Source organism: Rhizophagus irregularis, chromosome 31 (assembly GCF_026210795.1).
Source record: "Rhizophagus irregularis chromosome 31, complete sequence".
Classification (NCBI taxonomy): Eukaryota; Fungi; Glomeromycota; class Glomeromycetes; order Glomerales; family Glomeraceae; genus Rhizophagus; species Rhizophagus irregularis.
In genome coordinates, this window is record NC_089459.1 from 264,441 (window position 1) to 280,881 (window position 16,441).

The 16,441-nt window shown below is 24.0% G+C and overlaps 2 protein-coding genes across 2 annotated transcripts; both read left to right on the forward strand.

Annotated features, from left to right (window-relative positions):
* Nucleotides 1-5,972: 5,972 nt before the first annotated feature.
* OCT59_022166 (uncharacterized protein) lies at nucleotides 5,973-7,586 on the forward strand (the record flags this gene model as incomplete). The annotated part of the gene is made up of 4 exons (XM_066144649.1): nucleotides 5,973-6,025; nucleotides 6,101-6,132; nucleotides 6,214-6,468; nucleotides 6,630-7,586. 4 exons carry the CDS (start codon nucleotides 5,973-5,975, stop codon nucleotides 6,719-6,721), a joined length of 432 nt encoding a protein of 143 aa, XP_066006091.1. The 3' UTR covers nucleotides 6,722-7,586.
* A 650-nt stretch (nucleotides 7,587-8,236) lies between these two features.
* Nucleotides 8,237-9,181, forward strand: OCT59_022167 (uncharacterized protein; the record flags this gene model as incomplete). Its single annotated transcript, XM_025314220.2, has 1 exon — nucleotides 8,237-9,181. The coding sequence occupies one exon, from the start codon at nucleotides 8,237-8,239 to the stop codon at nucleotides 9,179-9,181; it is 945 nt and encodes a 314-aa protein (XP_025185612.2).
* Nucleotides 9,182-16,441: the final 7,260 nt, after the last annotated feature.

The following is a 16,441-nucleotide window of genomic DNA, read 5'->3' on the forward strand; positions in this document are numbered from 1 at the left end:
CTATTGTTATTTTGGTACACTTGTTAGTATAATAAAGAAGGTATAATTTCGTGAAAAATATTATCATCAATTTTCTTGATATTATATTATTTTTATTAAAAAGATCAAATATATTAAAAAAGACTTTAATGATTTTTAGGAAGGTTAAACATCATTGGTTTGGGAGGAGTCGTCCAGCCCAGTATCCCAAGAACCCATTCAACAAACCCTTAGCATTCGTAGCACTCGTTGCACCTGAAAAACAATTTTTTATCAGAAAAAATTTTTTACGCAAAATCATGTGACTTCGAATGACTGGGTGCAACGTCACATTATTTCTAATCATCGTCCCTCTTCCGGACCTTTCTTTTCTCTGGCCTTTTCCAATAACTTCTGCCTCGAACTTTGTGATGGAGTCAGCGGACCAGTTCCATTAGCTTTTCCTTTACCTCTTTTAGACTTTTAGACACATAAAGGTATGTTTGAACTGCTAAGAGAGTGGGCTTTGCCTGCCCTCATTTCTGGTGAAGGTGAACAAGTGGATGCAATGATCAAGGAAGTTATGGCAACCTTGTGAGCTGGCAGGTCTATCTATGATAACTCTGTTAACTGATGGACCTGGCTGAGATACGAATAAGGTCTTCTCAGTGTTGAGGTCTACTGTTCCACAATGAGGAATAGTTATGCACCTTCCTCAACTTTGACTCATGCAATTGATTTGTTCTCATTGAGGACTTTTGGATTCAGAGAACTGGAAGCACTTCGTGGCCACAGTTTTACTGTGAACGTCCTTCTCTGTTTTCAGAATTTCTGGATGATAACAAATCTTTGTGTGTCCAGGAGAGATGTCAGCGAAAGGACACAATAACCTAAAGCTGTGTTTTTGTAAGTTCTTTCAAACAGATACTTGTAGCTATACCTTTTATTGTGCAGTTTTCAGGAACGGACGGTGAAAATATCGACACTAATATATAGGAAGAAGATCCGAACTGCTTCGTTATGAAACTTGATACTTTAGAAGGATACTGCCTCACGTCACTACCAGATGGTGGGATGAAATTCTTAAGTAGAGTACTTAGCAAAAGCTAACCATCCCTTTTAATTTATAGATGTCCCACAAGAAATTTGTAAGAACATTTAGTTATAATGAAGAGTTGGATGATGATTCTGAGGGTCATGTGATATATTGTATAATAGTTGGGTTAGGAGTGATAGTATGTATATTATTAACATTTGAAAGATATATTGTTATTTTATTATACTCAGTAAAGAAGTATTGTATAATTTAATTATTTTGCAATAACTAATTTTTTAAAATTTATTCAATACACAAATTTTTTTTTTATTTTAATTATTTTTTTTATTATTCTTAACTGTTAATTTTTTTTAATTTTAAATCTCTTTAAATTTTTTTAAATGGTAAAAAAATTGAAAATTTAGGACAATATTACAAATTATACTTTGTATTTATTAAATTATTTAGAATTTATAGTAATATATGAATATTATTATTTTTTAGCTAAATCATGCTTCTTTTTAAGATTTGCTAATTCCATTAAACAAACTTTAGCTTCCTATTCCCTTAAAGCAATTTTCCATTCCTTTATAACAAGGTCTTTTTCTCTATATTCAAGTTCTTTGAAATTTAGATTATTTTGAATGTTTTCTTTATTATTTTCAGTATTTTCATTACAATCATTCTCAGAATCAGAATCAGAATGAATTGTAATAACCTTTGTAGTCTTTTTACTAGAGTTTGCATATTTTCATTTTGCAGGAATTATATTTTTTTCTTAGACTATGCATTTGCTAATGTATAAATTAAATCAAATTAAATAAATTAAATAAATTTTAGAAATGTATTCAAATTAAATAAATTAAATATATAATTTATTAATTTTAACATTATCTTTACGCTGAGATTCTCTGATTCCCTCTTTCATCAATATAAAAAGTTGCCATGTCAAATCGGCATTCTCATGGACGATCAAATGAATAAACGATTGAGCGAACAATTTTAGTCAACAAATAATATAATCATCAAACAACTTTATTGATTCACATAAAATAAATCACGTTAGTAATACAAAACATCAAAAAATATAAAATAAATTCAACTTCTCTAAATTTTTCCATATTTCATCCTTTTTATTATTATTTTCAAACTTCAATAGCTCTTGCTACAAAGTATTTTATATTCATTTCAACTTCAAATCTTCAATAATTCTTATTACGAAAGTATATATTTATTTCATCTTAGATTAATATTTTGGAATTAAACATTAATTAAAACTTAGGCGAACCATAAGTATATTCAAAATAACTTTTAATAATTAATATTTTATTGAGTTTCACTGAACTTGAGTTATTCTAAACTGAGTTACTCTGAACTGCAGAATTCACTTCGAATTCCACCCCTATTTATACTTTTACAAATTTGATTTTCTTTCTATTTTATGTGCTATTTTATGTGCTATCTTTTATGTATTATTTTCTTTTCTTTTCTTTTCTAATCATTCAATAAACATTACATCATAAATATTACATCATAAATATTACATCATATCACGTAACCTATTATTACGTGACTTACTATCATTCCATTATATTACGTAACTTCTATTATGTGACTTTTATTACGTGATCTAATCTTGGTATTCAGCTGCTTACAATACTTTTAAACTGAATGTTATGAACAATAAATCTTTTGTTACATTCCCAATTAGGTACATTAAATTTTTTATAAATATAAATAGTAGTAGATTTTTCCTTATTTAATTTTCTTTCTCTATAATTTACTATATAATAATTGTTTTCCTGTGTGACAGTCACGTTTAGATTACATATTTATATCTGTGTTCCCGTAACGTTTAGACTACAATTTATACCTGTGTATCCGTAATGTTTAGACTACGAATTTATACCTGTGCACCCGAAAGACTGTATAAAATCGCGTATAACATTTAACCGTCGTACCGATCACATGTATGTTTATCTGACGTTGTGGAGCAACGGGTTCAACGGCTAGTTAATAATAAAAAAAATATATTATTATATTTGTTTTTTTGCTATAATAAAAATATCTACATACTGAAAAATTGCTATAACTAATTTGAGATTTTTTCTCCACAATTACTTAGTGCATGCGCAACTTCTGCAGTATTGGTGCTGTTAGACACATTTATCTAAATCTCATTATCTATCTTTAACATATTCTTATTTAAAGATCTGATCACCCACTTTTGCCAATAAAATAAAATTCAATTTAATAAAAAAAAATTAATTAATAATATTATTATAAAATTATATTAAAAACTACAAAAATTTACAAACCAAATGTATTTTCTTCAGTTGTTTAAATCTTATCAAATAATAAATCAATTTTATTTTTGGACTTAGCTGTAATAAGTGCGTTTATTTCATCTACTACTGCTTTTTCATATTTTTTTTCCTGAATTTTTTATAATAAAATATAATAAATAATTACTAAATATTATTTAAAAATAAAATAAATTGTATAATATTATCTTTTATAGTGTATTTGATAAGACTTTAAAATATGAATCAAGCATTTTTTGTTAAATCTATTTTATTTAATGCTAATCTAAAACCTTTTGCTTGTATAAAATTAAAGTCTGCAATTATACATTCCCAATGTTTTATAAATATGTTTAAATTGAATTGGTGACTAGGGATAAGAGCAGTGTTGGGTTTTGGACTTGTCCAATTGGTTTTTTTAATTGAACAATTTTGGACTGTCTAAAACCAGTTTTGGACATAGTTTTGGATATAGTTTTAGACAGTTTAAAACTGCTCAAGAGTTCTAATATTCATCAACTGAAACTAAAAATAAAATAAAAATATAATGTTAAAATGTTAAAAAAGTAAATATTTAATATTAATTAAATGATAAAAATTAATGTAAAATCAAATAATATTAAAAATTAATATTTAAAGATTTTTGAAGTAATTTAATAATTGAACTAGAATTAAAATTAGCCAAAATTAGTCATAATTCTGGCCAAAATTAAATTTTTTGTCATGTGATCTGTCCAAAAGCTATAGCAATGAAAAAAAGGTTTTGGTTTTGGACGAGTTTTGAACTGAGGTTTTGGACAAATGTCCAAAACGTCCAATTGTCTAATTGCCCAATACTGGATAGGAGGGTATATACCATTCCAATATATACCATGTTATATACCAAAGAATAATATATAATAGTTTATAACAATATATAATAATAATGTCAGCCAGTACTAATCTCATAAAATTGGTCAGAATTATTTTATTTGTTTTCAGCTTAATATGTAACTATATTATGTGAAACAATAAGAACTATATATGTATGCGATTTGCCAATTTGCATTTTTTTTTTCAAAATGCCACATTTTAAAAATCCCATTTGAAAATTTTTTTATACATCTAAAGAAAGAAAAATAGAAAATAACATTATATTGCAACTTGTAAATTTTGTAATCCTCCTTTTGTTATAGATGGCCAACTACAAAAAATGATTAAACATTTGTTAGAATATTGTAAAAATGTACCAGAATATGTTAAAACAGAATTATTTTTTTTTAATAATACAACTATTGTATCTTTACCTAATAATGGCAAATAACTAAATCATTTTTCCATTTTAAGATGACCCCAAATGACCTTTGAATGACCTAGTCATTTGGATCATTTGTCATTTGAGTCATTTAAAATATTTTAATACCTTATAATTCAGGCCAAGTTAATGATGCTGGCCAGAATTATAATATCATGTAAAAATTTAATAGTAAAATTGTATGAATAGTTTTGACCAGAATTATGATGTAATTTTTAAATGACTAGATCATTTGTTATTTAATGTTGAAATAACCTAAATAACATGTGACCAGTCATTTGAGTTATTTGAGGTCATTTGAATCACTGGCTAATACTGCCTTTACCATTGTTACAACCGCTTATACAAGATATATAAAATAAATTACTTCAAAAATTAAATAACCAATTAAATAAAAAGTAAAAAACTTAAACAAATATTGATAATTATACTGATAAATGTAATAGTGAAAAGTAAAAAAAATTGATCAATATTTAGCATATGCAATCTTTGCTGGTGATTTACCTCTTTCTTTAGTTAAAGATAAATATTTTATAGCTTTCTGTAAAAAGTAGACCAGTTTATGAACTTCCATTCCATAATAAATTATCAAATGATTTACTAAATAACACTTATAAAGATGTAACTGAAAATGTTAATCAATATGTTAAAAAAACAAACTTGGTCTGTAAGTGATGGATAGACTAATTCATGATATGAACCAATTATTAATTTTATGATCACAACTCAAACCAGTATTTTGGAAAACAATGAAAACTAAAAAAAAGCGTCATACTGGTACTTTTATTGCAGAACAGTTTGATATTGTAATTAATGAAGTTGGAGTTGATAAAGTAGCTGCAGTTCTAATGGACAATGCATCAAACATGAAAGCTGCACATAATATACTCAAAGCAAAATATCCAAATATTTTTTCTTAGGTAAGTATATAGTTAATTTTTGGTAAATTTAATTACATAAATATAAAACCTTTTTTAATAATTATCTATTATAGGATGCTTTGCGCATAATATTAATCTTCTAGTAAAAAATATAATTGGAATACCATGGTGTGCAAGTATTATTACTTCTGTAAAAGAAATTGTAAAATTTTTCAAAAATCATCATGTAGAAAGTGCATGTCTGGTTTGACTACAAAAAGAAAAACTGGGAAAAGAAATTAGACTTCATTTATACAAAGTATGAAAGCTTTACAGGTATTTAAAAACTTCAACTTACGCTTAGATTTTAATGTACAAATTAATAATTACTCATGAAATAATTTAGATTATCGTTTTTGAAGAACCAGTTCAAAGATCTTTGGAACAATCACTTGCTTCTAAATTAGTTGATACAACTACTTTTTGAACAATTATGTGAATTTTTAAATCATTTTACGGTTATGTATAAAACTTTTGAAAATGATCAACCGAACTTATCTTCAGTATTTCACAGGTATGATTATTTAATTATAAAAATAAAATATTTTTGGCATCTATATTTACTAATCTGCTTTTTTCTGGTATAAAGTTTTTCGATTCTTGGTAGGAATATTTTAGCAAGTAATATTCCAGTTAAAAATGAAGCATACCAAGAATTTACCAAATGATGGGATAAATTATATGATCCTGCCATTACATTAGCTTATTATTTTGATCCTAGATACCGCGGACAATTTCTTCCACAAAATCATACCACAATGTCATATATTTTGGAAGAAACATCTAAACTTGTTAATGCAGAATCTCGCGGACAATTAACTCAAGAATTACTCCAATATCATAATAAATCAGGGCCATTTGAATGTGAACATTTATGGTCTGATGAAGCAGTTGGAGATCCTAATATTTGGTGGGCAGTTTTGCGAACAGAAAGACCAGTTATAGGTGCAATAGCAAGTAAATTAATGTCAATTCCCGCTTCTTCTGCTGCAGCTGAAAGAAATTGGTCCCATTTTGGTTTTATTCATAATCTTAAAAGAAATAGATTGACTAATGAGCGTGTTTTCAAACTAGTATCAGCTTATTCATATTATAAACATTACAAAAACCTAAAATAGTTCATCAACAAGATACGCAAAATGAAATAGATGAAGAAGATTTTATTATGATAAGTTCAGATGAAGAAGATGAAATAGATGATGACGAATAAATAAATGTAAATAATCAATAAAACCAATAAAATCTTTAATTTCATTTTAAATTTGCTATTAAATCTTAAAAATTATAAATAACATATATAAATGGTATATACCCCTAAATATATATAACATGATATTACCATCCCTATTGGTGACCTAGTTAATTCAAGTATAAGATCAAAAATTGATTGAAAAATTCTTTGATATGCAATAGTTGTTGCGCTACCCATAATTATAGATGTAAAATCCGTCTCAGAAAAGTCCTCTTGCAAAATATAATTTTTTCACATGATCTGTGTTGTTGAGTGATACGGATATTCGAAAATATTGTTTATAAAATGAAAAAAGAATATAGGATGTGACGTAGTTTGCAAATATTTGAAATAAATTAGCTGTAGATTTTTGAAGCAAAGAGATGTACTATGTATGCATCTATAAATTAGTAATAAAGTTTCACGATTTCTAAATTTTAATCTTGTGTGATGTGTCATATTAACAATGTATTCTTGATAATGTTTTTCTTGAAACAATAAGAGGCTGATGACCACCAAGAAATAACTAGGATACCCTCTGACTCATAACTTCACCGCCAAGGACTGGATAAACTTCAGCATAGTTGTACCTCTTTATTTTCCATATAGTGTCATGTGTCATAAAATTACTCCGAAAATTTCTTTAGGTCGTGGTAGAATAATTTTGTTCAAAATCTGTGCCAGATTATCTTGTCAATAAAAGCTGAGCATGGTAATCAAAAGCGGAAGAATTGAAGGAATAAATAAATAGAAACGAAGATCAATAAAAACGCGTAAAAAACGCGTTTTACGGTATATACAGTACACAATATGAATACCATCTAGCAATATTTATTAGAATTGGAAATGATTGTGTCCAAGTCACATAATCAAAATTATACATTAAGTTGGTCCCATAAAATACGGTCAATCGTACGACCGAAAAATTGCGTAACAGTAATTCATCTTTTTTAACAATTAATCATATTAATCACATCAATTTTTCAAAGCCACTGATCAAGAGTCTATTTTATTACTAATCATGATGAATTCGGAAAGGTTTTTAAAAAATTAAAATAATAACCTGAATGACTTCAAATGATAAATTACTTCAAATGATATAAATGATACATAATTTTTTAAGTATAAATCCAACTCATATTTCTTTATTAATACGAATTTTGCTCATTTTGCTCATTTTTATAATTTTGTCTTAAACATTTTATTCTCATTTTCTTTTAATAATCTCATATATCATATTTCTTTTATTTGTTAATTCTTTTAATATTACAAATTCTTTTAATTTCTTTTTAATATTACGTTTGAATTTCTTTCTTCAATACTATTAATTATTGTCAGATTTATTGGATTTATTCTCTCAACCTTGTGAAATTTTATATAGATCATTAAAAGTTAAACATCATTAGATTTTCAATTATTGGAAGGATGATTATATTTACATGTATTATTACTGTTCTTTCAATCTTCGTATGGGCCAGAAGACGGCAAGTAAGGATGGAGAGACAAAAAAACGTTGCCAGATCTGGTGAAATACTTATGGAATTACTTGCTGATGATGAAGATTGTAAAGAATGGGTTGACAATAGAATCAAACAATTATACTCAAGCATATCTGATGAAGATATTCGTAGTGGAAATATATTTTTAAGAGAATCTAAAGCTTTTGATGTAACCTTCAAATCATCACAAGAGCTAAGAGAGAGAGTAGATATTATGAAAAATAAGATAGACAAAAACTGTCCTCTTAGCAAAGATATAGTAAATAATGTTAGCAATAAGCTTGGAATATATTTGAATTATTCTTCAAATGCTATTGAAGGATCAGCTCTTAGTTTACAGGAAACCGAACTTGTTCTTTTATCAAATGAACCTATAAAAGCTATACCAGGAAATATAATAGATGCTATTGGTCATCAACATGCATATCAGGAACTTCTAAAAATTGTAACCAAACCTCGTGATAATTTCATTATAGAAGATATTCTTAATATGCATAAGTACGTTATGCTGAACAGACCTGATATAGGAGGAAAATTTCGTGAAGGTTTTGTGAGAATCAAGAGAAGAAAAGTACTAACAGCTCATCCTCTTGAAATACCTACCTTAATGGATCAACTAATAAAATGGGTACAGTCTACTAATGATCACCCCTTAGATATGATTGTAAATTTTCATGCAAGATTTGTTCGAATTCATCCATTTGAAGATGGTAATGGAAGGATGGTAAGACTTTTGTGTTGTCTTTTTTCCATGCAATCTGGATATAGTGTACTTAGTTTTGATGTCAAAAGAAAGAATGAGTACTTTGAATCCATAAAGAATTGGGAAGATAATAATAATTTAAATTCATTTGGTGAATTTGTATTTAAGGAAGTTGAAAGAACACTATCTATCTATGAAAAGTCTATTCTGTTTAGAAGTGCATATATGGTTGAATAGGTTTATTAAAGAGATAAAACATATTGGAGAACCTATTAAAATCATTATTGTCAATGAGAAAAAAAATGTTTTTAAGAGTTTTAGAATTAGTGCAAAAAAAATCAGTTAAAGAATAAATTAATATTGCAAGTATTACAATTTATTATTATAAAAATATATTAAAGACCTAAAAAATAAAATTTACTAAGGTTCATAATAGATAATAAAAAAATTATGTTATATTAGGATTGTCTGTGATTATAATTATTAGTAAATAAATTTAAATTAGTATAAATTAATGAAGCAGCTGTTGTGACTGCTACATAACTGATTAAATATAATTGAGTACAGTTACTACTGGATATAATAAACTCTTTGTTTTGAAAGGTTTAGTTTAATATAATATATTGAACTTAGTTTTTCAGCTTAGTAATTCAGGCCAAATATGTAATGTTGGCCAGAATTAAATTACTATTTAGTCACATAACTGTTTATTATTCAAAATATATAGACTGTTAAGGTAGGTTTGATATACAGTTGGTATATAACATTTCATTGAAAAATCTGTTATAACTAGTATAATTAATTATAAAAAATTGGTTTTAAAAATCTTAATTTTTAGTATAACAAATTTTTAGTATATACAAGTTTGGTATAATCAGTGAAAACTATTTATTATAAAATGGAGTTAAAATTTAAAAATGAGATTTGGTGAGATTTCAAAAAATTAAAACCTTATAAAATATTTTTAGAAAATTAATTATATGTCAGAATACAAATAACAAATTAGAAAAATGAACATTTATTGGAATTTTTTTCAGAAATTTTTTTATAGAAAAATAATACACTAAAAAATAAATATAATTATATATCAGTAATTAGAATGCTGTCAAATATTACCTAATATTTTAGGGGGAGAGGAGGTAAATAAAGATCTTAGGTTACATATAATATTATATAAGGAATTATATATAACATATTTTACCTAGGAAAGGGGGAGTAAGCTCTTATATTAAAGTGATATTAAGTAATATCTGACAGTGTCCTTATTTAAAACTATAATTTTGAGATTAATAAATAAAATATATACTAAAATTAATTATTCAAATTGTACTTTATAAATAAAAAGAAAAAATTTTACAAAAGAATTTAAATATTGTGATTGATTTTTACTTTAAGATTATTATAATGCATTTATTTTTGAATTAAATTATAATATTAATAATGTAAAATCTATGTAATTTATTTTATTATATATTAATTTATAAAATAAAATAGTTACAAATAATTTAGAATTAATTGCTAGCTTAGAACATAATACTAATGCTTTAAATATTTAATTTTTTATACTATACAATAATTATAATAATTAAAATCAACTATCTTTAATTACTAATAGTAAATATAAAATATAAATAAGAAAATTTGGTGTAATGCAGTCTATAAAAATGCATAAAATGAATAAAATCTACAGGTTTATATAATTTCATATCAGTTATTATACAAATTTTATTTTTATGCAATAGTATATTAATGGATTAATTTATAAAAATAAATATAATAAATATTATTAAGCCCAAATACAATATTATATAATTCTTTGTATAATCAAGTAATTCTGTAAAATTTAATTATATTATAAGAATTATTTAGTTTATAGTATTGTATAATTTATAATATAAAAGAAAAAAATTTTAAATCTTTATTTTATTAATATATTATCTTCTTTAAACAAAATTATATCTTATTTATAAATTATAATGCAATATTTCTTGAATTATTTAAACTTTTTAAAGTTACAGATATATTTTAATTATATTTTCTTCTTTAATTTTATTTTTTGCATTCCAATATTAAATATAACTATCAATTTAATTTATTTTACATATTTTACCAAACTTTTCTTTCACTATATACTTATTTAATATTTATAAATTTATTATGATATTTACTTTAATACAATATATATTTTCTATATTATAAACTAATAACTGAATATCTTAAATAAATTTATCAATATCTTTATTACTACTAATCTAATTTTTGAAATCGCATTAATAATTTATTGCATTGTAAACATAATTACATTTTTTATATATATCATTAAAGATTATTATAATTTTTGTTTGCAAATTTTGAGTTATTTCTATAAAATTTATGTCCAATTTTAATCTATAAATATAATAGGGTATTGCTAAATATCACTAGTGGTGATCGTCACCATACCACTTAATTCTGGCCAAAAATTATAATTTTGGCCAGAGTTAAAAAACACATCGTAAATTTTTTTTCAAAAATTTCAATTTAAATAATAAATGTGTAAAATAAACCTGAATAGATGCTAATCACACTAAAATTTTGAAAATTTGACTAAAAAAAATCTTTTTTAAAACAAAAAATTATATTTTGCTTATAAAATTAAACTTTCCTATTTTTCTCAAAAACTATCTAAACAACAGCCTTTATAATTTAAGGCAAACTTTTTCTACCTATAAATTTATATATAGTAATAATATTTATATTATAATTAGTATAATATTACAATCAAAAATTTTTGAAAATTCAAAAAATATTTTACATATGCGATGATGACGATCACCACTGGTGATATTTAGCAATACCCAATATAATATATTAAAATAAATAAAATTATTAAATTTTAAAGTAAACATGAAATATAGTAGAAAGCTTTAAATATTACTGAATATAAAATTTATTATAATTAAATCCTATAAAAAATCATATTTTTAATAAGGTTTTATACAAATTTTTCTTAAAAATAATATATCTAATTTATATAAAGATACAGAAAAATGCATAATTTCAAATTATAAAAATGCATTATTTGTATAATTTAATAGGATCCCAAAAAATACATAAATAGATAAGATTTGGCTGAAAAAATTTTACTATAAATTCTAAGCATTTTTTTAGAGCCAAAACTATAATAATACTAGCCAGTTTTTAAATTAAAAAATTAAATTTCTAGCTGGTATTATCTAAAAAGGAAAGATTTACACAATTTTTTTGACAAATTTTAAGCAACTTGAAATCTTATTTATTTATATATTTTCTAGGGTCCTAATTTAATATTGATTTGATTATAGAATTTATATAAAATTTATATGATTTGGTCAATAAATTTACTGCTTAAATTACAATTATTAATACTAGTTGTATTTATATAAATTTAATTTTAAATATTAATATTTTGTTAAATTATTAAATCAAATATAAAAATAAACATACTGAAGCTACACACGTCAAATGACCAAAAACAGGCAAAAAAAATGGCTAGAATTGCATAAACTATTCGCAAATTTATATAAACTATTTACAAATAGTATAGGTTAATTTGCAAATAGCCAAAAACAGCCAAGAATAGCCAAGAATAACCAAGAATAGCCACTGCTTTTTGCACCTTTTTTTTTGCCAATTTTTAGCATTTCGATCTGTGCTATATGATAATAATGATCCTATATAATCTGATAGCTACTATGGGAGGATATAGGTAAATTTTATATTGGTGATGGTAGGGCACAGGAGCAATCTATAGGATGGGGAACTGGTTCAGAGTTTTAATAGATTAGTTATACACTTGCAGAACCATTTCCCATAACTTTTTATATAACTAATAAACTCATCGAATTGCACTACCTTGAAAAAAAAAAAAAAATATAAAAATAAAACAAATATCTAGTATTATATAATTATAATTACTAATAATATAAATTAACTTTTATCATTTAAAATAATAATAAATAAGTTATAATACCATATTTTTCCAATATTAAGCACCCTTCAAAATTAAGCATTCCATTTACTTTATATGATTATCAAGCATAAACTGAAAATTGTTATACAAAATTCCAAAAAAGGAAATTTTTATATAGATCACTGGAAAGTATGATAAACATGTGATCCGTGTTTTGCACACTAGTGTACAAATAGAAATAGTCTAATATAATATTATTTTTTAATAATATAATAAATTAATAAGTAGTTAAAAAAGTGCTCAAATTTTCATTTTTACTGAGAATCAAAATTGCCTTTTTTTGGGTTGTGTAACATTACTACAGGTTCCAAAAATGGAAATTCAGGTAAATTTTGGCTGGAATTATAAATTTGGCCGAAATTACAGGGCGCGACATATAATATGTGACAAATAAGGTTTTTCTTACTGAAAAAATTCAAGTCCCTAGAATAAATAGTAAAAATGGAAAACCAGAAGGGTGTGACATGGGTGACAAATTAAAGTCACGTGACCCATGTTTCACACACTAGTGTATTTTAAGAAATTTTCATTATATTATTATTGAAAAAAATATATTTATAAATAAAAGAATTTAACCACTAAAACTTTTTTTTTTGCAAAATTTTTTTAAAATATGATAAGTATTTCAAAATTAATACAATTACAAAAAAATAAAATCTTATAAAAATTAATATTCAAGTAGTTTCAACTTATCTGAACAACTTTTAATTAATAAATAAAATTGATTTCATTTGGCTAAGTGAAAATATTATACTTTAAATTAAAGAATAGTAAAGAGAATTAATATTATCAAAAAAAATGCAATTTTTTTTAAATATTATATCTACAATCATAAAAATTAATATTCACATAATTTCAATCTGTCTGAATAATATTCAATTAATAAAGAAAGTTGATTTTATTTGACCAAAGTGGAAATTTAAATTAAAAAAACAAAAAAGAAATTAATATCATTAAGAAAATGTAATTTTTTTAAATATTAATACATCTATATTCATAAAAATTAATATTTAATTCGCAATTTGTAAGAAATGGAAAGAAATTATTAATGGTCAGTGGGGTAAACTTTAAAAATGTTATATCTTTTCACTTACCCATTTAAATTATGCAGTTTTTTTACATTATTGGATAAGTTGAGTTAAGAGCTTTTAAACAAGCCTAAAATCGCATAAATCAGATCACTAGAAGCCAAGATATTGCATTTTAAAGATTTCATCCTGAAATTTTTATTGCATTTTCATAGTATTTTATGATAATTCTGAGCCAGAATTTGAATTTTGACGTATTTTGACTAATGTTTTGAATTTTAAAAAGTTTTAACCAAATCCTTGCATTATTGACCATATTCAAATTTAAATCATTGAATTATTCCTAAAATTGCAAATTCTAAATGAGAGCTGAAATTGCAATTCATAGCAAATTCATAGTAAAAATGTGGCGATCATTTTATATATAAAATTCAAATTTTATGATCTCAACTTTCATTTAAAATTTGCAATTTTAGGAATAATTTAATGATTTTAAATTTGAATATGGTCAATAATGCAAGGATTTGGTTAAAACTTTTTAAAATTCGAAATGTTAGTTAAAATAGGTTAAAATTCAAATTCTGGCTTAGGATTACCATAAAATACTATGAAAATGCAATAAAATTTCAGAATAAAATCTTTGAAATGTAATATTTTGGCTTTTAGTGATTGGATTTATGTGATTCACAGGTTAAAATGCTAAAAATCGGCAAAAAAATGGCGCGAAAAGCAGTGGCTATTCTTGGCTATTCTTGGCTATTCTTGGCTATTCTTAGCTATTTTTGGCTATTTGCGAATTAACCTATACTATTTGTAAATAGTTTATATAAATTTGTGAATAGTTTATGCAATTCTAGCCATTTTTTTTGCCTGTTTTTGGTCATTCGACGTGTGATTTTAGGCTTGTTTAAAAGCTCTTAACTCAACATATCCAATGATATAAAAAAACTGCATAATTTGGATGGATAAGTGGAAAGATATAACATTTTTAAAGTTTGCCCGCTGACTATTAATAAATTTCTTTCCATTTCTCATGAATTGCGAATTAAGTAGTTTCAATCCTGCTGAATAACTTTCAATTAATAAAAAAAGTTAATTATATTTGACCAAAGTGAGATATTATGCTTTAAAATAAAAAACAAAGAAGAGAATTAATATTATTAAGAAAAATTGCAATTTTTTCTAAATACTACACTTACACAGTTACACTTATGAAAATTAATATTTAAATAGTCTTATTTTTATAAAAAGTTGATTTCATTTGGCTAAAGTGATGAAATTATAATTTGAAGTTAAAAAACAAATATGTAAAAGTAAGAACCTAGTATCATGTGATTATAATTAATCAATAATATAAATTATATAAATTTAATTTTATTATTTAAAATAATAATATGATATAAGTATTCCAAAGTTAATACAGTTATATGCAAAAAAATGAAATCTTATAAAATTAATATTTAAGTAGTTTTAACCCATCTGTACAACTTTCAATTAATAAATAAAATTGATTTTATCCAAAGTGAAAATATTATACTCTAAATTAAAAAACAAATTTTTTCTAAGTACTATACCTACAATAATCATATTCAAGTAGTTTTAATTTATCTAAACAACATTTAATTAATAAAAAAGTTAATTTTATTTGACCAAAGTGGAGATATTACACTTTAAATTAAAAAACAAAAAAGAGTTAATATTATTAAGAAAAATGGGTTGAAATATTTTAGTTGGTAAAAGTCATATTAGTGTTTATATGATAATTTAGAAGTTACAAAAGAATAACAGAATGTTGAATTTCAAATTGAATGTATTATTTATAGTAAAAAAAAACTAACAAAAATACCTTAGTTAATAGAGAAAAAAAAAATAATAACAATTATTAATGATAGAGAAACCACTTATTGATGGATTTTTTCTGTGAAATCACACACAACCTTTTATTGTAATTTTCTTACTAATGATTTAGGTTTGTGTATTAATTATTTTCATTTTATATTGCTTTAACATTGCAAATTAATTAATTAATATTATATACAGTAGGCGATCAATATTATATGGACATTTAAAGATATTTGGGTATCTAGTGATTGAAATTTCATAATTTTACATTCATTTGATTCGTTTCATTGAGAGGATTTGAATTGATAGTAATATTATCTCTACATAATTAATATTAAGTGTACAATTATGCTTTAAACATTTAAATATTTCTGTATGAATATTTTTTGATCTAATGATTGGATTTTCATGATCTTTAGCTCATTGTATTCATCTCATTGAGATGTTTCAAATGATAGCAAATTAGTGTTTGGAATCATGTAACAGTTATTCGAATAACTCAAGTATATTCGAGTATTCAAATAAGCATAGTGGTTATTTGAGTATTCATTTAGCCAGATATAGTATAGTTAAAATTCTAATTGGGCATTAAATCCTTAAATTTAACTGAGTTAAAATCATAATTCAGACTAAAAA